This window comes from Stegostoma tigrinum, chromosome 32 (genome assembly GCF_030684315.1).
Source record: "Stegostoma tigrinum isolate sSteTig4 chromosome 32, sSteTig4.hap1, whole genome shotgun sequence".
Taxonomy (NCBI): Eukaryota; Metazoa; Chordata; class Chondrichthyes; order Orectolobiformes; family Stegostomatidae; genus Stegostoma; species Stegostoma tigrinum.
In genome coordinates this window covers 1,368,958-1,393,337 of record NC_081385.1, presented here as the reverse complement: position 1 = coordinate 1,393,337, position 24,380 = coordinate 1,368,958, and the positions used below count along the sequence as shown (strand labels likewise).

The following is a 24,380-nucleotide window of genomic DNA, read 5'->3' as shown; positions in this document are numbered from 1 at the left end:
GCTGGGGAGTCTAGAACCAGGACTCATAGCTTAAAATTAAGCGGTAATCCTTTTAGGACTCAGCTGAGGAGAAATTTCTACACCTGGAGTGTGGAGAGCCTGTGGAATTCATTACCACAGAATGTGGCTGAGGTCAAAACTGTGTATTTTTGAGAAGGAGGTGAATATATAGCTCCTGTGATTAAAAACAAACCAAAGGAGATGGGGAAGAGTGGGATTAGGACATTCAGCTGAATGATCAGCCATAATCATATTGCATCTTATGGTCTTATGAAAGGCAAAGTACACTTGAGGGATTGAATGGCCAACTCCTATCTTCTGTGTTTCCATGAGGGGCTTCTGTAGGCCAAGTGAGGATGACACATTTTCTTCCCTGGTCCCGAGGTGGCGATGGCATAAGTCATGGTTTGAGCAGCAGGTGGCAGAATTGAACTAACTTACGAAGGTGGGAGCCATAAGGCCAGAACCTCAGCTCCAGATCAAATGGGAACTTAAAGGAGCCAACAGTCTGGTTCGCTGGCTGCATTGAAGCAAGTGACTCGGGAAATGAGTTTGTACTGGAGACTAAAGATCATGATTTTGATCTTTTTTATGTTTAATTGGAAAATTGTGGTTCATCCAGGCCTGCATATCAAACAAGCAGCCTGACAACGAGAACACAGAACAGTACAGTACAGTACAGGCCCTTCGGCCCATGATGTTGTGCCAAACCTTTACCCTAATCCTAAGGTCTATCTAACCTCCATCCCTACCTTATACTATCATCCATATGCCTATCTAATAGCTGTTTAAGTGTCCCTAATGAGGCCGGCTTGTAGATTGAAGTGAGGTAAACCTGGCTGCTTTTAATGGAGGGAACCTGACCCCATTTCTTCAACAAGAGGCTACAAGTAGCTTAGAAAGAAGTGGGATCAAGAAAGAGATTTCAGATCTCCAGAGTATGAGGGGAAAGCAAAACCATTGTTGATGCCTTGGCTACAAACAAATAGGTAAGAATGGAGAAAACACAGTGTGGAGCTAGGGCAGGCCAGGCAGCATTAGAGGACCAGGAAAATTGATGTTTTGGGTCCGGTCCTACTTCAGAAAAGGATGGAAGGAATGGAATCAGGTAGGGCAGTCCCTGCGAACTAGAAAGTTAAGGAGGATTATGGTGTCAATTATTTTGAAGTCAGTCTGAAGTAGTAAATCATGGTAATAGTAAATCACAGAGCATCACAATTGTACAGGATGCAGTTTGTGACTTTCATTTTAATGTTGTGACAAGTTGGAATCCTGATTAGACCAAATATGGAGCTGTGGAAAAGTAGTCATGAATTTGGGAAACAACAATACATTCAAGAAATTAAAATAGAAGTAAAGGAAAGGAGATTGGAGATGGAACACTGGTTATCAGACAGCGAGAAATTGAAAGTGGTTTACAGAGGGGAGGTAACAAAAGCAGATTTCAAAGTGAGCGAACAAAATCTGATGAAAAATAACCATTCATAAATATTAGCAAGTATGGGAATCAGGAATTAACTAGGTTTAATTTGTGAAGAATGGTTGTACTGAGGATTCGCCAGTTTGAGGGCTTGTGAGCTTCTAAATTTGTCTGCTTGTGAATTTGCAAGTTTGTGGGTCTGTTCGCCTGTGGTTTTGTTTGTTTGCAGATTTGAGGATTTGCAGGTTTACTAGTTTGTGATTGTACAGTCATGACTCGAGGAATTACTGTGATTTTACTGATGTTATGTCATGCTGCTTTCCAACTTGCTTTGTCCTATATTTCAGAACTGATCAACTTTTTTTCCATACTTTCGACTCTCAACAGGCCTGTGTTTATACCCCTTCCAGATGTGGATTTTCATCCTGCATTTATATGATCACATGTAGGTCAGACGCCATCTGACTTTGCTGATTTATGCGGCTGGGATTGTAATCTCAGTGCACACCTATTTTTCAGCATGGTCCGTGTTGATTAACTGATTAGGGGCACTGGCGTGGCTGCAGAATGGACTGCCTGTCTTTACCTCCTTGGTGACCAACCGAGAGAAGATTGAGTGCCTACAGATTCACAAGAACACTAAGGAAAAAGGTTCCCTTACTGCCTGACCCTACCAGACCAGCAATTTAGCAGATGCTGGGTCTGAAGGACCAAAAATCTCTTCCTGCCTCATTCTCACTACTGCCTTGACCCTGACCTGTGTGGGCCTTAGACCAGAACTGCCCCTCTGAGAAAGCACTTGGGCAACTGCAAGGAGCACAGGTAATAATGAAAAGGATCTGAAGATCTCTTACATCTTCATACTGTAATCTCAGAGTCATCACATCATTAGACAAGGAAGTGTGTGAAGTCAAAACAGATTTCATTTATAAACAGGCATTGCATTTGGTTTACATTTCAGGAACACATGACAGAATGTGACCCTACAGGTGGGGAAATGTAACAAAGCAGTGGTGAATTTCTAACAATGCCATTTGTTTAAAGTTCAGTTTGATGCAAAATACAATCCATGCATGATATAGCAATGAGCAAAAGTAACACATGTTAAATCAGAATTTGAGCATTTTGCCAGTCAGAATAAACTAAAAACCCAGTGAAGCTGCTGTCTGTTTTTGCACTAGAATAAATCCCGTTGTAGTCTCCCACTGTCACTTGCACCCACACCTGGTCCTTGACATCCAATTGCAAGAGAGCTCCACCGGACAGTGAGACGGGCTTTGGCCAATTGCCGTAATACTGGAAGAAAGACGACATGGAAACATTGTTCTTCATGATGTCAAATTGCAGACTGGTTTTGAAAACAGTGGAATGAACCACAAAATAGTAGAGCCCTGGAATCTCACAAGTGAATTTTCCTGTAACGGGGTCGTAGTGCCTTTGATCATTGTGTATAATCACATCGAACTGGACAGCCTCTTCAAGTGGGGGGAAGGTGTGAGTTTTGGAACGTTTTGCACTGAATGCTGAATTGAAGCTAATTATACTGTCCCCTTTGAATCCTTTTTCACCGATTGGTCCAGGTAGCCCTGGGATTCCTTGCTCTCCCATAGGCCCACGTAAACCTGAAAAGTAAAACCATTATTTAGATCATTGCAATTAGGATTCTCTGTTTCTTTCCGCACACAATGCTGCAGCTGTAAAAATGTCCTGCCTTACTCTGAATCAAAATCACATATCACACAGGGTTTCAAACTAAACAGTGAAAACTTTTTAATTGCTCTGTAGCTAAGTGCACCACCTGTGTAACAGAGCACCATACAGAACGGTAGGAGTAAAGTTCTTCCCTAGGTAAGCCTTGAGCTGTGATAGTTGTCCTCAGCGCTCTCTGGCAAAAGGCAGGAAGAGTGAGTCAGTGTTATTATTCCTGATAAATGTCAGCCAGAAAATGGATCGTCATGGATGTTGGCTATGTGCCAGGATTATACAGCTACTCAAAAGCAAATAGCAGAAAGACAAAAACTGGACGTCAGCATGTTAGCATTTGTTATTGGAAAAGGTGTGTTAAAATTTCAGGTGTGGCAGCTCCATTAGAAATTTGTTATTCTTCAATTCTGGCCTCTTTGCAGCATTCAGCCCACTTCTGGCAGTTGTCCCTTTGCTGCCTAGGCCCGCCTAGGCCCTTACGTTGACAATTCTTTCTGTACAGCCTGCCTGACTTTCTTTTGTCCTGTAACATACTTCATCAAACCGACCTCTTTGACCACACTGTAGTCAGTCATTTTTTTGTGGTTCAGTGTCACGTTTTGTTAAAAGTTAAAGTAGCTATTTAAATGCATGTTGATGTTGTGGAAATGTTTACATTTCAGAGACTAACCAGCTGCATGACTTCACCAAACTCCCACTCCACAATCATAGCCCCAGTGATGCTCGCTGGAATGTGGTAATGAACAGGCAGCTGATGTTTGTGGAGCCTTTATCCAAACCAGGATCAATACCTTCAGCAAAAGCAAGCAGGAAAACGCTGAGAGGCTATGGCAGACTCTGTAAACGGATGCAAGTGCAAATCATCCTGGGACTCAGTCCAACTAAACTGTTTGGGGCACCATTTCAATAGAAACAATGGGAATTCTGATCAAAATAAAATAAATCAGACCCAAGGGTATATTCAAACTCACTTTAAAGAAAAAGAAAATTACTGAGTTACCCAGATTGTTCCTCATAAGCCCCAGACACCCTTCCCAGCTTCCAGCTGAACATAATTCAAAACAGAAGTCTGTAATAAGTAACTAATCTGTTATTGAAAACACAAAACGTATTCCTTAAAGGGACACTTAAAGTCATGGCAGAAAACAAGTGTTTCGACAAAATGTTTTGACGATGATAGTAAGTGTTAATATTTACAATTAAGTAATAACCAATAAATGTTAACAGTCTGTATTATTGAAATGTTTAAAAAAAGTATCAAACTCTGGGATAATGCCTCAGATAGACATTTCTGGGTGATTTAGACTAAAGTAAAGAAATGCAGTAGCAAGGAAGCTATGCTGAATGTTTAACACTTCACTTAGACCACAACTGAGAATTACCTCCAGTTCTGGTAACCACATCTCAGGAGGGATGTGAAGGGTCTTTGAAAGGGTGCACTGAAGATTTACTAGAATGGTTATAAGAATGTGGGATAAGATGATATTGTTCTTGGAACAAAGGAAATTGACTAGAGATTTGAAAGAGGTGTCCATGATTGTGATAAAGTTTAAATTTAGAGAAGATAAACAAAGTAAAACTTCCATTAGCTTATGCCACACCTACTGGACGACACTAAATGTTGGCAAGCATTCAGCTGCGGGGGCATCATAGTTGAGTTCATACTGTCCTCACCTAAAACTTGTAATAATATCTGACTATTGTCGGCTCTTTGGTAAAAATATTTCCTGATTTCAACTTGGGCCATATTGATGAGAAATGAGGTTAGTGGCCAGGATCCTTACCTTGTACTCCTGCATCGCCTTTCTGTCCTGGTAATCCATCCCTCCCATTTCTCCCATCCCGCCCTGGCAGCCCTGGATACCCATTACGTCCTGGAGTTCCTGGAATTCCTGGATGCCCAGCACAAAATCCAGAAAGGTTGTTATCCTTAATGTTGGCCAAGGCACATGACAGCAACAAGAGCAACACCAACAAGGTAATACAACTCATCCTGAGGCTCAGGGAGACACTCCGGCCCTGTAAAGGCAAACAGAATTACAGGTTATGTCCCATCTGAAGAATTGTATCTAATTCTAGGCACCACACCTTAAGAAGGATGTTGAAAGTTTGCAAAGAGTGTTGAAGAGATCTACTGGAATGTCTTCAAGAATGCAGGATCCCAGCTTCACAGAAAGATTTGAGAAGCTGGTATGTTCTTCTTGAAACAAAGAATGTTAAAAGGCATTTTAATAGAAGTAGTTCATGTTATAGGAGGTTTAATAGAGTACGGAAAGGGTTGGTAATCAAAGAATACAGTTTGAGGTGATTGCCTAAACTCAGAGGGGAGTAGAACAGAAATATTTTTACGCATTAAATTGTTGGGATCTGGAAAACCCGACCTGAAAGGCAGATTTAATAGTAACTTCTGAAATGAAATTTAATCAAGCTTTAGTACATACTTGAAGGAGAAATTTACAACACTGGGAAAGGAACAGATTGACTGTGATTAATTAGAAAACTCTCTCAAAGAACTGAGACAGGCATGATGGGTGGAATGACTTTTTTTAACGCATCTATAATTTGACTTTATTTGGGCTTATCCAGGGTTTCCTGTGAAAGGGACAAGAGGGGTGTCAGGGTGACTGTATAAATGTGCTCCTTTACCCTGCCCAAACTGAAGGTTGTGGGATTTTAACAAGGAATAAACCAAATGCTCACATTTCGTGCCCGTAGATCAGAGTGCCATGGAGGAAGTATTCAATGTTTCCGTGGAGAATGGACAGATTGTTTTTGACACAAAAACAGAAATTGCTGGAAAAGCTCACCAGGTCTGGCAGCATTTGCAGAGAGAAATCAGAGTTAACGTTTCGGGTCAAGGGAACTTTCCTCAGAATTCTGATCTCTCATTTCTCTACACAGATGCTGAACTTTTCCAGTAATTTCTGTTTTTGTTTCAGATTTGCGGCATCTGCAGTTCTTTCGGTTTTTAGATTATTTTTGATCACTGTTTGGAAAGATTATTCTCTTCCATTGTCAAAAGAAACTGTAGTGCAGTTGGTTGGAAGTCTCAAGAGAAAAGCAAAAATGCAGAAAAATACCGTTGAGTGCCTTGTTCATAAAGCATTGATTACCTTGTATCACTACTCAACATGATCAACATCAAACCAAGCTGATCCACTGAGTTAGGGCACTAATCAGGAAACTTAGTGTGGAAATTGTATTTGCTGTGGGGTGGGAGCGAATTTGAGGTGTTTACAGTTTCTGGTTCAGACTTTCAGGGATCTCACTGACTGCAGCTGCCTGATGGTCTGTTGCTGTAACCCACATGGTGATGACAGGCTGTCTGCTTGGCTGCAGATCTTTTATGGTTCCTTCACTGTCTTTGAAGCTGCAGTGATGGTCCTTGATAGCTCACACACCCTGTCCCTTTACCAGCATGGACTATATTCTGGATGAGAACTGATGCCCGATCAGCGGAAAGGGATCTCTGATTGAGAACGTATTTGTTAGATCCCTAGGGTGGGAAGAACAGCTTGTCATGACAATGTTGTACAAAAGTGATCCAATTTATTCTCTTTTTATTCTCTTGTATTTCTATTAAAGGATTGTCCAATATTATGAAACGGAAACCGTGCCCCTTTAATTAAAAGTGTAAGCTGAGCTCTGAATTCCCTGCTTTACTCTGCTGTAGAATTTGTGAAGTCTTGTGACTGAAGCTGTCTCATTTCTGTTAGTATAAACCAAACTGGCCTCAGGATTAAAAAGCAAATGTTCAGCTGCCAGAACTGGACGTTCAAAGAATTCAATAAACCATTCATCCTTTTTTACAAACACAGCACAGATGGCACAATACGCAATTAAGACAAATTGTCACATTCTCACATTCAGGTCAACTTTTTCTTTACTCTAGAAACAAAACTTGGTTTTGAAGCATTCGTCCTGCAGCCAGCCCCATTTTAAATCCTTTTATTTGTTGCATGAAATGAAAGCCCATGTTTAAAATTTATTCCATATTTCCAATTCTCTGAATACTGCGCAATAAAATAGAATTATAGGATTGGAGTTCTCTTAAGTTACAATTAAAACTTTCCAGACAGCAAGCTGGTGTCTATATATCCGAAGTACAGCATTTTGAATCTGACCCATAATCAACAGTGGAAGTTCTGTCGCTGTCTCCACAGATGGATTGTGTACAGGAAGTGCTTATATTGTTAGTAAGAGTTTAGCGTTCCATTCTTTCATGCTCCCGTAAAGACACAGTTTTCTTTAAAACAAAGTAAAAAACTTACCGATAAAGATCAAGTATTTTCTACTTCTGCAAAATGTGAAACCAAGAGTGCTGATGCCAACGCTGTTAGTAGCGGTTCTTGTCAGTGTGACTCTTTACAGACTCTTAGCCTCTGATCAGGCGGCAGCACCACTCAGCGCAGTTCAAAGGGAATGAGAAAACTCTTAGTCACTGGCTCTAACTCCAAGAGGAAATTGTTGGTGCGTTCAGAGACAAAACCAGGAACAGCAGGATGAGAGAAGACACAGAGAACAGCAACAGCATGAGTGAAAGATTTTGGAATTGTGAACAGATTAAAGGGAAAACAATTCCCATAAACATTTCTTCCTTTTGAAAGAATTATTGTTCTGAGCCTGATAAATGTTGTGCGTCTCTATACTACTGTTACATAAACATTCAGTTCATTCCTGGAGCTGACAATCTTAAGCAACTTTCCAACATAGAGGGTCTGCTGCGTTGTGGTCCTGTAAATAACATTTAATATCTTAGCTCCCATATGAATGCTAAAGGCATTACGTGAAGATTATGATGTCTAATCTTCACCACTCAATCAATACCAAGAAAAATTAGATTAATTGTTCACTCAAATCATGTTCCGAATTTCATCAGATATTAGAGAGATAGTCGGAACTGCCGATGCTGGAGAACCTGAAATACCACAGTGTAGAGCTGGATGAGCACAGCAGGCCAAGCAGCATCATACGAGCAGGAAAGATGACGTTTCAGGTTGAGACCCTTCTTCAGAAATGGGGGAGGGGAAGGGGGTTCTGAAACAAATAGGGAGACAAAAAGAAGATGGATAAAGGAGAAGATAGGGTGAGAGGAGATAGACAGGTCAAAGAGGCGGGGTTAGAGCCGGTGAAGGTGAATGTAGGTGGGGAGTTAGGGAGGGGATAGGTCAGCCCAGGGAGGACGGACACGTTGGGGGGGGGGGAGCGGTGCAGGATGAGGTTAGTGGGTAGGGGATGGGAGTGCGGCTTGAGGTGGGAAGAGGGGATAGGTGGGAGGAAGAACAGGTTAGGGAGGCGGGTACAGGTTGGGCTGGTTTTGGGATGCAGTGGGGGAAGGGGAGATTTTGAAGCTGGTGAGATCCACATTGATACCAATGGGCTGCAAGGTTCCCAAGCGGAATATGAGTTGCTGTTCCTGCAACCTTCGGGTGGCATCGTCGTGGCACTGCAGGATGCCCAGGATGGACATGTCATCCAAGGAGTGGGGAATTTGAAATGGTTAGTGACTGGGAGGTGCGGGTGTTTATTGCGAACTGAATATCATCGGATATTAAACAGCTCCATAGGATATGATAAGAAAGTACCCAACAGTAAGAAATGTGATAAACAAGTCCCCACTCCACCAAAAACTATTTATTTCAGTGAACATATGTTGTTCAACTTGTTTCTGAATGTAAGTTAAAATAGTTATTCTAAATTTAAATAGGATACAGGTAATTTGCAATAAATGAATTACAATATAGTATTACGAGTGTGATGTCAGGCTATCTATCCTTCTATTTCCTATGGTTTTTCTCCTCTTCTATAGATGCAGATGTTTTTGCGTACCTCATTCAAGTCATTATTCTTTAAATGTGACCCAAAGCAGTGAGTTTAACATAAAAAAGTGGTGGAAAACCTTAGCAGGTCTGGCAGCATCTGTGAAGAGATGGAGACTAAGTTTTGACTCCGGTATGTCTTCTGCAGAACTGAAAAGAGGAGGAAATGAGATTGGGTTTTATGTTGAAAAGGCTGCAAATGGTTCATTGTCACCAGAGATGACCTAAAGAGGGTGCATTAACAATGAGGAAACTGCCTCTTGGGTAATGATTTCTATAAGTGAACGTTTAAACCTGACTGATTGATCCGAAGGTCTGGAAAGTGAAATTCTAACTGGGAGGAGCTGAGAAATAATAAAAACTGATTCAAGTGGAATTGTGCACCGGTGTATGTATGGATGGCTTTACCCACTGCACAGTGCCATCCATGTCACAAACTAAGGCTATCCCTGGTTGGCAGGAGCTGTCATTGCCCCAATATCACCAGATAGGCCTGGGACATAGGAACACCAGAGACCATTAGCCAGGATCCTCAAGGCCCTGCAGCCCTTGGGTTGGTGTGAGCTCACTGTGCTCAATCAGAGTTTGGAGTACCAGCTGGCAGAAGCATCAATTACCACGATTTCTGTCCCTGGTCTTCCACCAACTGAATTAATCACTAACAAGAAGCACCAAAAGAAAGTTAAAAAACAAGATGGTACAAAAGTGATCAACTGGCGATGCTGACATGTCCCAGACTGAATCTGCGAAAGGATGTGGGAGGGAACACAGAAGTGGCCAAGCATTACAGGGGATTAGTCATCAGTTTGAAAACATAAATAAAGATGGGGTGGTGAGAACTAGCACCGACATTTCTGTGTGAAGTATGTGGTGATCTCAGTAACACTCGTGCTGATGAGCCCTGGCCTGGTCACTGTCATAGGTCCTGCCTGTGTGTGTACACGAGTTGGAACTCGTTGAAAAATGAGAGAGAAGCACGTGGAACATAGGGAAGTTTAGAGAGTGAGGAAGAGTAGAAATCAATAATGTTATAGAACAAAAGGCAAAGGAAATGTATGGTTACGAGAGGCAATAAAGCTAAGGTTTATAATAGATATTAATCAGAAAGGCCAGGTATGACAAAAAGCAAAAACATGACAGGGTTGAAGTCTGAATTTCGGATGTTCAATTCAACATTGAGGCCAAAGAGCTATAAAGTGTCCAATTGGAAAATGAGGTGCTGCCCCTCCAGCTTGTCTTGCCCTTCATTGGCTGCATTGAATTCTGAAGAAGAGTTGTATTGGAATTCTGTTTCTCTCTGAACAGGTAATGCTTGTGGAGTTTCTCCAGCATTTTTATTTTGCTTTTATTTCAGATTCTTCTGCATTTTCTACCTTTATTTAAAATCTCCATTAACTGTACCATTTTGCTTTTGTGTTGTTTAACAGGCTGCTCAGCTGTGGGGGCGTCACAACCCAACCGACAATCCCCACCTAACAACTAAGAACATACACTCCAGTACCAGTCATGTGAAATGGTCCACAGAGAGACTCTGGCTGATATCTTACCCCCTTTCAGTACTAACATTGATTTGAGAATGTCAAATGCTGCTCCACCTGATATCAACTAGCTTTGTATAGGTTGGACGTTAAACCCAGAATCTTATATTTTGGATCCAGGGTTTTGGGGGACCTGTTTCCAGACTCCTGACTACACAATGGGGGGTATTTTACTTTAATGCACTTTTTGGAAGCCTGGCTGGGTTTCAGTGTTGGTTTTACACCCCAAAGGGATGCAAAATCAGTGCTCTATCCAATCCTGTCAGCTCCCCTCTTGGTGAAGGTAAAATTACACCTACTGGGTCAGCTCCACTGTCTTATAGCAACTTGTTCTCAAATGAGTGATCTCATTTATCAGCAGGCTGCAAACCTATGGTGCCCCCATAATCACAAAAGAATGCTCACATTTACAATAGGGTAGTTAACTGCTGAAGTTGGGAGAGGAGAGTGTGCAGCGGGACCTGGGTGTCCTTGCGCATGAGTCACTGAAGGCAAGAATGTAGGTGCAGCAGGCAGTAAAGAAGACAAATGGCCTTCTTTGCCTTCATTGCGAGAGGTTTCGAGTACAGGAGCAGGGATGTGTTGTTGCAGTTATACAGGGCCCTGGTGAGACCACACCTTGAATATTGTGTGCAGTTTTGGTCTCCTTTTCTGAGGAAGGATGCTGTTGCTCTTGAGGGAGTGCAGCGAAGGTTTACCAAGGCTGATCCCGGGATGGCGGGACTGAAGTACAAAGACAGATTAACTAGGTCAGGATTGTTTTTGCTGGAGTTGAGACAAATGGGGCGGAGAGTTGGGATCTCATTGAGACTTATAAAATTCAACAGGGACTGGACAGGGAGATGGAGGGAAGATGTTCCTGATTGTGTGTGTGTCCAGAACCAGGGGTCACAGTCTGAGGATTCGGGGAAGACCATTTAGGATGGAGATGAGGAGACATTTCTTTACCCAAAGAGTGGTGAGCCTGTGGAAATCATTACCAAAGGAAGTAGTTGATGCCAAAACATTGAATGTATTCAAGAGGCAGCTAGATATAGCACTTGGGGGCCAATAGCATCAGAGGTCATGGGGAAAAGCAGGCTATTGAGTTGGACTTGATGAATAGTGGAACATGCTCGAGGTGCCAAATGGCCTCCTTCTGCTTCCATCTTCTCTGCTTCTATGAAAGAATTTTAGCTACACTTTGTGTTCAAGCTTAATAAAAATGTTCCCAATGGGTTCTGTGATATTTAAACATTGCATCAATCTCTCTGCAGGCAGAAGGCCAGTTGGCAATCATGATGTGTCCTAAGTGGTAGTTCCATCATCACAGCTTTGGTCTTGTTGAACACATAAAAACATCTTCACTTTTACAAGAAATACGTAATTAGTGTTTTATTCAGATTTGTTCATGCAGTCTCCTAGATACTGACATTAGCAGAGTAAGATGACCAGTAGCTACAGGTCTGGATTGAAATGGTGGGTTATCTCAATGGTCTGACACATTCAATTGGGTCATCAGAGTCTGGGAAAAGGTTACAGTTGAAAGGCCACATTATGTCCAGAGACTCGAGTGAATGCTGACACTGTTTCTCAGCAGATTGGCAGAGGGACTGGCAAGGTGGCACTACTCCACCATCCCTTACACATTTAGGCACAAAGATGCTGCAGGTCAATAGGCGGAGATTCTCATAGCAAACCAACTCAGTCAGAAGCTGTCAGAATGAAAAGATAAAGTGTTAGTCTTGGGACATCCAAAGGACTAGAACTGGTCAAAATTCTTAGCATTTGAACTTCGTTAGACCAAATCAAACAGCCAATCAGTCAACAGAAACTTGAAAAGAGTGGAAATAATTCTTAAAGGACAATCGATAACAGAACTATGCACCCTTATTTTATCACAACCTCCTGCTCTGATTTATTGTTTATTAGGAGCTTAAAATTGTGAAACTCCGCAGGACCTTGAGTTTTCTTTCCTACTCAGAATCTAGAACACAAACTTATCATTATCTAATACTCACTTCATCTTATCTGTTCTTTCAGACCTTGAATTTACCCTGAATTACGGGCTTTATCCTGCATTTCATAGGAGACATGATGTTGCAGTGCTGCTGCGTCTGAGTTGCTTCCCTGCACCAAGAGGGGACCTGCTTTCATTGGAGGAGGGATTTAGCTGCAATGAGGGAGAGATGTGTATTGAAGCCTAGCAGTCCAGTGTGCAACAGTTTATGTGTGAAGATGCAGAAGTGTTTTGAAGATTTGTTTAACTGCCATTCAGTAGTGAGGAATGTATTTGCAAATTTTTCTGCAGAAGAATAAATGATTGGAGAGAAGATTGGGGAATCCACTGCACATTGAAAGTGTGAGCTTTTTGAACATAATATTCTTTCTATATTGAATTTTAGCATATCACTGAGTCTGTAACTATGAGAGAACATAATTCCCTCACAGCTCATTGCTCACTGTACAATTTAATTTCTGGGATATTTATTGAGTTATTTCATCCTGCTGTATTTCTCCTACAGATGGAATATGATGTGGGGAATTGTGAGGTCATGCACCTTAGCAGGAAGATTTCGGATGAATAGAGGAGCTGAATATCATTTAAGTAGAGAAAGACGGCAACAAAACTACGCAACAGGTATTTGGGAGTCATTGTCCTTGAATCAAAAAAAGCTAGAATATAATTTCAGCAGGCAATAGGGAAGGCAAATAGAATATTAGCTTTTATTTCAATGGGAATCGAGTATAAAAGTAGGGAGATTCCATTAAAACTACACAGGACATTCGTCACACCAATAGCATGGTGTCTCAGTGGTTAGCTGGCAGACTGTCTGTGTGGAGTTTGCATATTCTCCCTGTGTCTGCGTGGGTTTCCTCTGGGCAATCCGGTTTCCTCCCACAGTCCAAAGAAATGCAGAGTGGGTGGATTGGCCATGCTAAATTGTCCATAGTGTCCAGGGATGTACAAGCTAGGTGGATTAACCATGGGAAATGCAGTGTCTCATGGATAGGGTGGGTCTGGGTGGGATGCTCTTTGGAGGGTCAGTGTGTACTTGATAGGCTGAATGGCTTGCTTCCATACTATAGGGATTCTATGATATGATTCCTCACAGCTGGAATACTGTGAACAGTTTTGGGCCCCTTGTCCAAAGAAAGGTATGCTGGCTTTGGAGGTAGTCTGGGCAAGGTTCACTAGGCTGATACCAGGTATGTAGGGGCTGTCTAATGAGGACAGGTTGAGCAGATGAGGCCTGTATGCACCAGAATCCAGAAGAATGAGAAGTGATCTTATTGAAACAAGGAAAATTCTTAGAGGACCTGACAGGTAGATATGGAAAGTCTACCAGGCAGCATTATCTCAGAATAAGGGATTGCACATTTAGAATGAGGTGGAATTTCTTCTCTCAGAGGGAAGTGAATCTGCAGAATTCTTTAGCACAGAGGGATGTTGAGGTGGATTGTTGGGTATATTAAAGGCTGGGGAAAACAGAGTTTTAATCAGTATGGGGGTCAATGATTATGAGGAAAGGCAAAAAAGTAGAGTTGACGATTATCAGATCAGCCATGATCTCATTTAATGGCAGGGTAGACTTGATGGGCTGAATGACCCAGTTCTGCTCCTGTGTTTTATGGTCTTACAGATTGGAAGCCCCAGGGATGTTGCTGCCCCTGTAAATAACTTATGCCATTTAGGACTAGCACAATTCTAGATGATTAATTCCAAGTGCATTTCAAAGTCAAAGTGTCAAAGCATGGAAACAGGCCCTGTGGCCCAACTGTCCGTGTTGACCCGATATCCTAACCTAATCTGGTCCCATTTTCCAGCTTTTGGCCCATATCCCACTAAACTCTTCTTGTTTTTATACCTAGCCAGATGCCATTAAATGTTGTAATTGTACCATCCTCCACCACTTCCTCTGGCAGCTCATTCCATACATGCATCACCCTCTGCATGAAAAAGTTACCCGTTAAGTCCCTTTTAAATATTTGTCCTCTCACTTTAAACCCATGCCTTCTAGTTTCGGAAAACACCTTGGCTATTCACCCTATCCATGCACCTCATGATTTTATAAACCTTTTATAAGGTCACCCTTCAGTCTCCAACACCCCAGGGTAAACAGCCCCACTCTGTTCAGCCTTTACCAACAGTTCAAACCCTCCAACCCTGGCTCCAATCTGTTCTGGGAGATGTTATCAGCAGAATACAGTTGATTTGGACTCAATTTCAAAACTAACTAATTAAAGAAATTTACAGAAGTTTACCCACTCTGATGAATAACTGTGGGGGTGCTGGGGGTATTTATCTCAAACCCCAGACTAATATTCTAGGACATGGTTCAAATCCCATCATGGCAAATGGTGTAACTTGAATTAATTGAAAATTTGAGATGTGCGATCACTGTCAATAGTTGTAAAAACCTATCCATAATACCCGTTAGGGAAGGAAATCTGCTGTCTTCACTTGGCCTGGTCTACATGTGGTTGAGTTTTGATTACCCCCGGGTAATTCAGGACGGGCAAACAGCACTGGAAACAAGGCACACATCTCATTAACAAATTTTGAAAAAGGGAACAATACACCACATGGCATTGCACGCTGAGAATTCTGCACCAGTGGCAAACTATGAAATGCCCAGCCAGGATTGCAATAGCTGAGTCCCTCACCTTGTAGTCCTTCAGGGTAGAAATAGCACTTCTCTGATCTGCAATTCCAAGCCAAATATTGGGGAACAAAGTCTCATTATAACCGAGTCCTTGACACATCTCCACCTCTATCTTCTGACAATCAGTTTCTGAGAAACAAAAGCAAAATAGCCATTATATGCTTGAATAATCACAGTTCCATGAATGTGAGGCAGCTCCACAATCTTTATGCTACCTTCCCCATCCCTCTAGTCCAGTATATACATGTAAAGTCATTGGACAGAAGGCTAGCAAGGTCACCCTATGCTCTGAGCTCAGTTTCTGGCGGTAAGGTTGATGTTTGAACAGGGAATATTATCACAGTGGAATAATATTATGACACTGTCCAGTTCCAATCAAAAAGAATGACTCCTTAGACTGAGAATGAGATGATAATGGGGACGTTATATCACTCAAATCACAATGTCCCAATTTAAATCCTAAAAATTGACTCAGTGACTTCATTAGAAGAACTGAAGAAAAGAGAGAGGGCAATTTAGGGAGAGGGATGAGAATGACATTATATTTTCAAGCAAAAGGAGTAAAGATCAACTTCGCAAGTGTTAAAAAGACTTTCCGAACGATGTGAATTTTGTTAGCAAAGGTACATTCATTAAAATACTGTCAGACTCCACTCCCTGAAAGATCCTGTGAGATTATCAACTTTAGGCCCAAGGTTTGAGCTTTGTTTGACCTGATGGAATGGATGTCCTTCACTCATTTTCGTTCAGGTTTGTCAGTAACCTCACTCTACCTCTGTTTACAACATAAACCACCAGAACTCTTCACATATTTATCCAACAAAATACATCCATTAGTATCAAAGATACAGCTACCAAGTATTCATCTGGGGATTCAAGTTCCACAGGGAGACATTAACAGGAAATAATACTGATTCATTGAAATGCAAATTAGACAGATTTTATTTCAATAATAATATTTTACAATACAATATCTGAATAATTTGAGACATAGCACGCGGTGAGTGTAGCATGGTATGGGCGAATTAAGTGAATTTGGATCGATGGACGAGGGTGTTTGTCAGATAATGTCTAGGTCTGCTGTAGACTCATTCTTAGAGGTTGTTGGCTATGTGTAGGAATCCGAGTGATTTGTGCAGTAAGACAGGGTGGAATCACTGTGATCTTGGTGAATGAGAAGTCGGGCTGGTAAGGGAGAAGGGTGTTTTTTTTCTTTTTCTTCTATATTTGTCAGTTTCCAGGGGCCAGGAGTTAAAAAGCTGCACAATAGGGCTGGGTTTGAAAGAAAATTGGAGTGACATCAGAAGAGAATATCTAATCTTCAATTTATTGTTAATAGTACAAATATAAACAGTTATATACAGAGCAGCTTAGACGTGTGGAATGCCTATTCAGTAGCATTCGGGAAATGGAAAAGCTAAAGCTCCAGGTTTCAGAATTCGAGAGGTGGTTGGAGCCGCCATGGTGTATCGGTAAGGCTGAGTTACACTGTTAGCATTATTCAGAGAAGTGCTCACAGCACACGTTAGGGGCACGCAGGCAGAAAGGAATGTGTGAATGCTAGCTAAGACCAACCAAACCAGGCAGGAAGAGCAGGAGTCTCCAAAATCTCACTTAAGAATTGGTTTTCCATCCTGGATACTTGTGAAGGCAATGATTCCTCGAGGATTGCAGCAATTCCATGAATGGGCCAGCTGTATCAGTGTGATGGAAGGAATGTGGAAGAATTGTAGTGATAAGGGATTCAATAGTTATGGGAGGATACAGGTATTTCTGCAGATAGAAATGTGACTCCATGATGGTGTGTTACCTCATGGATGTCAGGGTCAAAGGTTAACACAAAGCAAATGCATGGCATTCTTCTGGGAGCAGAGTGTTCAGCCATGGGTCATGGTCCACATTGTTATCAATGATATAGTTAGGAAGGAAATGTGGTCCTGAAGTCAGAATTCAGAGAGCTAGGGAGAAAACCTGTAAGCAGGAGCTCAACAGTAGCAATCTCCAGAGTTAGCACAAGAATGTACAGTAACAATAGGAGTATAAGACAGATGAGAGTATGGCTTATGTTGGGAGGAAGAAAGGCTTCAGATCCCTGGGGCACTAGCACTGGTGTGGGGGAGCTGGCACCTGCATAAGCTAGACATATTGCAACTGAACATTGCCAGGATGTCCTTGCAGCATGTTTTGCTGGCTGTGTTGGACAGAGTTTAAACTAACTCAGATAATAAAATGTGAGGCTGGATGAACACAGCAGGCCAAGCAGCATCTCAGGAGCACAAAAGCTGACGTTTCGGGCCTAGACCCTTCATCAGAGAGGGGGATGGGGGGAGGGAACTGGAATAAATAGGGAGAGAGGGGGAGGCGGACCAAAGATGGAGAGTAAAGAAGATAGGTGGAGAGAGTGTAGGTGGGGAGGTAGGGAGGGGATAGGTCAGTCCAGGGAAGACGGACAGGTCAAGGAGGTGGGATGAGGTTAGTAGGTAGCTGGGGGTGCGGCTTGGGGTGGGAGGAAGGGATGGGTGAGAGCAAGAACCGGTTAGGGAGGCAGAGACAGGTTGGACTGGTTTTGGGATGCAGTGGGTGGGGGGGAAGAGCTGGGCTGGTTGTGTGGTGCAGTGGGGGGAGGGGATGAACTGGGCTGGTTTAGGGATGCAGTAGGGGAAGGGGAGATTTTGAAACTGGTGAAGTCCACATTGATACCATATGGCTGCAGGGTTCCCAGGCGGAATATGAGTTGCTGTTCCTGCAACCTTCGGGTGGCATCATTGTGGCAGTGCAGGGGGCCCATGATGGACATGTCATCAAGAGAATGGGAGGGGGAGTGGAAATGGTTTGCGACTGGGAGGTGCAGTTGTTTGTTGCGAACTGAGCGGAGGTGTTCTGCAAAGCGGTCCCCAAGCCTCCGCTTGGTTTCCCCAATGTAGAGGAAGCCGCACCGGGTACAGTGGATGCAGTATACCACATTGGCAGATGTGCAGGTGAACCTCTGCTTAATGTGGAATGTCATCTTGGGGCCTGGGATGGGGGTGAGGGAGGAGGTGTGGGGACAAGTGTAGCATTTCCTGCGGTTGCAGGGGAAGGTGCCGGGTGTGGTGGGGTTGGAGGGCAGTGTGGAGCGAACAAGGGAGTCACGGAGAGAGTGGTCTCTCCGGAAAGCAGACAGGGGAGGGGATGGAAAAATGTCTTGGGTGGTGGGGTCGGATTGTAAATGGCGGAAGTGTCGGAGGATAATGCGTTGTATCCGGAGGTTGGTAGGGTGGTGTGTGAGAACGAGGGGGATCCTCTTGGGGCGGTTGTGGCGGGGGCGGGGTGTGAGGGATGTGTCGCGGGAAATGCGGGAGACGCGGTCAAGGGCGTTCTCGATCACCGTGGGGGGAAAGTTGCGGTCCTTAAAGAACTTGGACATCTGGGATGTGCGGGAGTGGAATGTCTTATCGTGGGAGCAGATGCGGCGGAGGCGGAGGAATTGGGAATAAGGGATGGAATTTTTGCAGGAGGGTGGGTGGGAGGAGGTGTATTCTAGGTAGCTGTGGGAGTCGGTGGGCTTGAAATGGACATCAGTTACAAGCTGGTTGCCTGAGATGGAGACTGAGAGGTCCAGGAAGGTGAGGGATGTGCTGGAGATGGCCCAGGTGAACTGAAGGTTGGGGTGGAAGGTGTTGGTGAAGTGGATGAACTGTTCGAGCTCCTCTGGGGAGCAAGAGGCGGCGCCGATACAGTCATCAATGTAACGGACAAAGAAGTGGCGTTTGGGGCCTGTGTAGGTGCGGAAGAGGGACTGTTCCACGTAACCTACAAAGAGGCAGGCATAGCTGGGGCCCATGCGGGTGCCCATGGCCACCCCCTTAGTCTGTAGGAAGTGGGAGGAGTCAAAAGAGAAGTTGTTGAGTTTCCATCCCCTCCCCTGTCTGCTTTCCGGAGAGACCACTCTCTCCGTGACTCCCTTGTTCGCTCCACACTGCCCTCCAACCCCACCACACCCGGCACCTTCCCCTGCAACCGCAGGAAATGCTACACTTGTCCCCACACCTCCTCCCTCACCCCCATCCCAGGCCCCAAGATGACATTCCACATTAAGCAGAGGTTCACCTGCACATCTGCCAATGTGGTATACTGCATCCACTGTACCCGGTGTGGCTTCCTCTACATTGGGGAAACCAAGCGGAGGCTTGGGGACCGCTTTGCAGAACACCTCCGCTCAGTTCGCAACAAACAACTGCACCTCCCAGTCGCAAACCATTTCCACTCCCCCTCCCATTCTCTTGATGACATGTCCATCATGGGCCCCCTGCACTGCCACAATGATGCCACCCGAAGGTTGCAGGAACAGCAACTCATATTCCTCCTGGGAACCCTGCAGCCATATGGTATCAATGTGGACTTCACCAGTTTCAAAATCTCCCCTTCCCCTACTGCATCCCTAAACCAGCCCAGTTCATCCCCTCCCCCCACTGCACCACACAACCAGCCCAGCTCTTCCCCCCCACCCACTGCATCCCAAAACCAGTCCAACCTGTCTCTGCCTCCCTAACCGGTTCTTGCTCTCACCCATCCCTTCCTCCCACCCCAAGCCGCACCCCCAGCTACCTACTAACCTCATCCCACCTCCTTGACCTGTCCGTCTTCCCTGGACTGACCTATCCCCTCCCTACCTCCCCACCTACACTCTCTCCACCTATCTTCTTTACTCTCCATCTTCGGTCCGCCTCCCCCTCTCTCCCTATTTATTCCAGTTCCCTCCCCCCATCCCCCTCTCTGATGAAGGGTCTAGGCCCGAAACGTCAGCTTTTGTGCTCCTGAGATGCTGCTTGGCCTGCTGTGTTCATCCAGCCTCACATTTTATTATCTTGGAATCTCCAGCATCTGCAGTTCCCATTATCTCTGATACTCTTTAAACTAACTCAGGTGGGTTAGCAGGGAATATTAGAGAGGAGAAGATATAACACAGTGTGGAGCTGGAGGAACATAGAAGGCCAGGCAGCATCAGGGGAGCAGGAAAGATTACGTTTTGAGTTGGGACCCTTCTTCAGAAAACATTGTAAATTGTGAGGAGCACGATGTAGAAATTCAAAAGGACATTGATATGTTAATTAGGTGGATAGATTGCTGGGCAGGTGTAGTACAAGGCAGAGAAGTGTGAGCTGCTATGTTTTCATGGAAAGACAGTATCAAATAAAGGGTATTCTAAAGGGTGTGCATGAGCAGTGAGACCTGAGTGTATATATACATAAGTCATTAAAAATTGTAGGTAAAGAGAACAGCTAATAAAGCATATCCTAGCGTGTACTAATAGTGTCATAGAGTACACGAGCTGGGAGTTATGCTGAAAGTGTATAAGGCACGAGTTAGACCTCAGCCACAGTATTGTATTCTGGGCATCACACTTATTTAGGATGTGGATGTGTTGGAGAGAATGCAGCAGAGATTTACAGAATGGTTCCAAGGATGAGAAACTTCAGTTAAGAAGATAGATTTTGAGTATTTGGGAATATTTTCCTTCATGAGGAGAAGACTAAAAGGAGATTTGATTGAATTTTTCAAAATCATAAGAGTTGTGCACAAAGTAGACAGGGAGGAGCTGTTCCGGCTCATGAAAGGATCAAAATAAGAGGGTACAGATTTAAAGCGATTTACAGAGAAGTAAATGTGATATGAGAAGAAACCTGTTCATGCAGCAAGTGGTTTGGGACAAAGAGAAATAGAAATTGCTGGAGAAACTCAGCAGGTCTGGCAGCATCTGTGGAGAAAGAAACAGAATTAATCAAATCCAATGACCATTCTTCAGAACTAGAAGCAACTAGGAAAATGTACTATGTGAGCTGATGATAGGTTGAGGGAGAGAAAGAGTGAGAGGATAGATGGAGATAGGCTCAAAAAGAGGGGGGAAAGAGCAGACAGACAAAGGGGCTGTTCATACTAGGCCAGAGAAGGAGAGAAGCTAGAAGATGATAATAGAGACTTTATGTTGTTGAAAATGTGTTGGCTGCGCTTAAAGCAATCCATTTCGTGACAGGACTCAGGATAGAGAGCGCAGGTAATTGAACAAGGAAGGGGTGTTCAAGTTCTAAAATTGTTAAATTCAATGCTGAGTCCTGAAGATGGTAAGGGACCCAGGCAGATGATGAGGTTTTGATCCTCCAACTTGTGCTGAGCTTCACTGAAGCATTGTAGCAATGCAAGTGGTTTGTGTCTAGAATATACTTCCTGGATAAGGGGGATTAAGGCATTCAAGACAGCATTAGAAGGGGAAAGAGTGGGAAGATAGCACAAAGGCATTCAAATAGTCATTGCAGACACAGAGAGCTGGATGGCCTTTTTTTGCACATGACAATTCTGCAACTGGCCACCAGACTGTCATATTATACACCTAACAAGATGTTTGATGATCAAATCAATGGATCTCAGTCTTTTTGTATCCAGCAATTTCTGCGTTCCTATAAATATATGTATAACATGGTTCCATTGAGCCCCATTCACAGGTTCATACCATAAGAGAGGTCAGCAACACCACTGCAGTTCATCTCATCACTCCCATCTGAGCAGTCATTCCAACCATCACACACCCACTGCATCGCTTCACACTGCCCATCTACACATCTGAATTCATGAGGGCTGCATGTTGCTGCGAGAGACCAAAAAGGGAAGAATAATTAGGGTGAATCATCTAACAGCATTTGACTTCTGTGAACTTCTAAAAGCACTGCATGCAATTTTTCCCCCAAATGTCACAAATAGAACAGAACGTGTAAAAGGGAGAGAAAATGTTGGAGTAACCGCAGATCTGAGTAACAGCAAGTCACTAACCCTATCAAGGGATTAGGGTACATCAGTAAAGGGAAGTTGAATTTTCATTTTGAACTAATTGATCACTGAATCATGGTCATTGGAGTCCAGTCACCCAGCTAATACCAGAAGCCATCCAGTGTATCCTAGATTGATTGCTTATGTGGCACAGGTGTCCAGTTGCAGTATTAATATTTCCAATATTTCTTTCTAATATTTTCAAAAGCTGAAGCAAGAGTCAGCGTGGTCCATTGCTCACAACCACTAGTTGTCTGCCCAACCCTTAGGAAAATATTTTGGATGAAAAACATTATAGGATGCCTGAAGGCAGTGAAAACTGCAATATGATGGGAATATTTCTCCCACTTTCAAATAATACTTTCACAATTTGGAAGATTAATGATGGAGAATGATTTACTTAAAAAACAAAGAAATCAAAGATTTAAACCTGAAACAAGGTAGTATAGAAACAAATATGTAGCACAGTAATATTCAAATAATAAATAGAATGTTTTAATCATATTTTCCATTTGGAAGCAAAACTGTGAAATGGCAGAGCATATAGTTTAAGCTTGTGATCCCTATCACAGTTCTTTGATGATCTTCAATTGTACATGTAACTTACAAATCATAGAATGATTAAAGCATAGGAGACCATCATTTGGCCCATTAAGTCTGTACACTTGGGAACGTGCAACATTAAGTCTGGCCCATTAAGCTCTCTGCAAGAGCAGCTCACATAGTCCCAGTAAAAGCCAAAACAATGGCACGGTGGCTCAGTGGTTAACACTGCTGCCTCACACTGCTGGGGTCCCAGGTTCAATTCCACCCTCGGGTGACTGTCTGTGTGGATTTTGCACATTATCCCTGTGTCTGCGTGGGTTTCCCCAGGTGCTCCATTTTACTCCCACAGTTAAGGATGTCAGGATTCTACAAATACATTAAGGACGAAAGGGTAACTATGGGCAGAATAAGGATCCTTAAAGATCAGCAGGTTAGGTGGATTGGCCATGCTAAATTACCAATAGTGTTCAGGGAGGTGTAGATTAGGTGGGTTAGAGGGGGATGGGTCTGGGTGGGATGCTCTGAGGGTCGGTGTGGACTTGTTGGGCTGAAGGGCCTGTTTCCACACTGTAGGGATTCTATGAACTGCAGATGCTGTAAATCAGAAACAAAAACAGAAGTTGCTGGAAAAGCTCAGGAAATCTGGCAGCATCTATGAAGAAAAAAATCAGCGTTAACATTAACATACTGCTTTCTATCGCCTTGTAACCTCACAGTTAGAAGACTTTGAGATGTTTTATGAGTTAACAACAATTTGCACTGTTTTAAACATAGTCAGGTGAACGTTCTGAGGAAGGTCACTGGACCTGAAACATTAACTCTGACTTTTTTTCTTCACAGATGCTGCCAGATCTACTGAGCTTTTCCAGTAACTTCTGCTTCTGTCACATGGTCGCAGGCCTACTGTAGTCCAGAGCTTTATCACCACAACAGCGTCTCACATATTGAAGATATTAATAACTTAATTAAAAAAAACACTTGGTCAAAATGATTAATGTGCTAGGTGAGCAACCTAGGAGATTAGCCGATCTTAAATGATAGGTCAGTGAGGGAGACAGCAAACCCTTTTATTCATTTATTCAGTTATACAGGAAGACTGATCATCCCAAGGAGAGCTCAACCACTCCTTCCTTCCTTAAGGACATCGTACAGCACAGAAAGAGGCCAAAGCATAATCACCAAATTGAATTGGTAATACGAGTTTGTGAGGCCTGAGGGGGCAGGCAAAGGGCTGAAATGTTTCTTACCCTCACTCTTGTTTATTGCTTGGTAGGTGGCAACAAATCCCACATCTGATTCTTCCTCATCAGCAACAAAAAGAACAAGCATCTCGTGTCGGGAGGATGTCAGAATCGGAGGGAGTGAGTGCCCACAGTATCTTTAAGAGGAAATAAGTGATCAAATTTAGTGCTTTTCACACCTGTTTTTGCCCACCTTGTCTAATACTGCTTTCTGTCTCTTTGTAACCTCACAGTCTGAAGGATTTGAGATGTTTCCTAAGTTAACAATTTGCAATGTTTTAACGATAATAAACAATCCTTGATGTTTCAGAGGGAAGCACTAACAAAATTGGACACTGAAGAGATGATCAAATGATTGTTCACTGAGGGTAGGGTTTAAGGATTGTCTTAAAGAAGGAAAGTGAGGGAGAGAGTCAAAGAGAGAATTACAGAGCTTAGAGCTGATCCAAGTAAAAGGATGGCCACCAATGGTGGAACAACTAAAACTGGGCCTGGTCAAGAAGCCAGAATTACATGACTGCAGGTATTTTGGATAAGATTTTGGAGGGGTGGGGGGTGAAGTGCTGAGGCCAAGGGGGTATTTGACAACAAGGGTGAAAATTTTCTGATCAAGTTGCTGCTTAACCCGAAATCGGTGTAGGAATGAAGAGAAGGATACATTGCAT

The 24,380-nt window shown here is 43.3% G+C and overlaps 2 protein-coding genes and 1 long non-coding RNA gene across 7 annotated transcripts in view; 1 reads left to right on the top strand and 2 right to left on the bottom strand.

The window, feature by feature from the left end:
- Positions 1-2,325: 2,325 nt before the first annotated feature.
- Positions 2,326-7,618, bottom strand: c1qtnf5 (C1q and TNF related 5). Its single transcript, XM_048562211.2, has 3 exons — positions 7,396-7,618; positions 4,909-5,143; positions 2,326-3,042 (listed from the first exon to the last, which is right to left on the bottom strand). The coding sequence occupies exons 2-3, from the start codon at positions 5,114-5,116 to the stop codon at positions 2,525-2,527; spliced, it is 726 nt and encodes a 241-aa protein (XP_048418168.1). The 5' UTR covers positions 5,117-5,143; positions 7,396-7,618; the 3' UTR covers positions 2,326-2,524.
- Positions 4,079-23,948, top strand: LOC125466972 (uncharacterized). The gene is made up of 3 exons (XR_007250540.2): positions 4,079-4,303; positions 12,986-13,101; positions 23,748-23,948. It is a non-coding gene; the product is annotated as an uncharacterized LOC125466972 (long non-coding RNA).
- The window catches only part of LOC125466967 (membrane frizzled-related protein), a 78,907-nt gene continuing 66,385 nt past the window's right edge, over positions 11,859-24,380 (bottom strand). For 4 of the 5 annotated variants that reach the window (XM_048562206.1, XM_048562204.1, XM_048562207.1 and 1 more), the window contains 4 exons: positions 23,722-23,852; positions 21,615-21,749; positions 15,129-15,256; positions 11,859-12,175 (listed from right to left, as the gene is read on the bottom strand). In XM_048562206.1, coding sequence (XP_048418163.1) covers positions 11,945-12,175; positions 15,129-15,256; positions 21,615-21,749; positions 23,722-23,852 — 625 coding nt within the window. In that variant the 3' untranslated portion in view covers positions 11,859-11,944. The remainder of the gene's footprint in view (positions 12,176-15,128; positions 15,257-21,614; positions 21,750-23,721; positions 23,853-24,380) is intronic. The other variant, XM_048562208.1, reaches the window with a different exon arrangement.

Excerpts from the sequence above, each read along its gene's own strand:
- c1qtnf5 (XM_048562211.2), bottom strand. The coding sequence starts at position 5,116 with ATGAGTTGTATTACCTTGTTGGTGTTGCTCTTGTTGCTGTCATGTGCC. Across the intron at positions 3,043-4,908 it reads AGGCGATGCAGGAGTACAAG|GTTTACGTGGGCCTATGGGA; the intron begins GTAAGGATCCTG and ends TTTACTTTTCAG.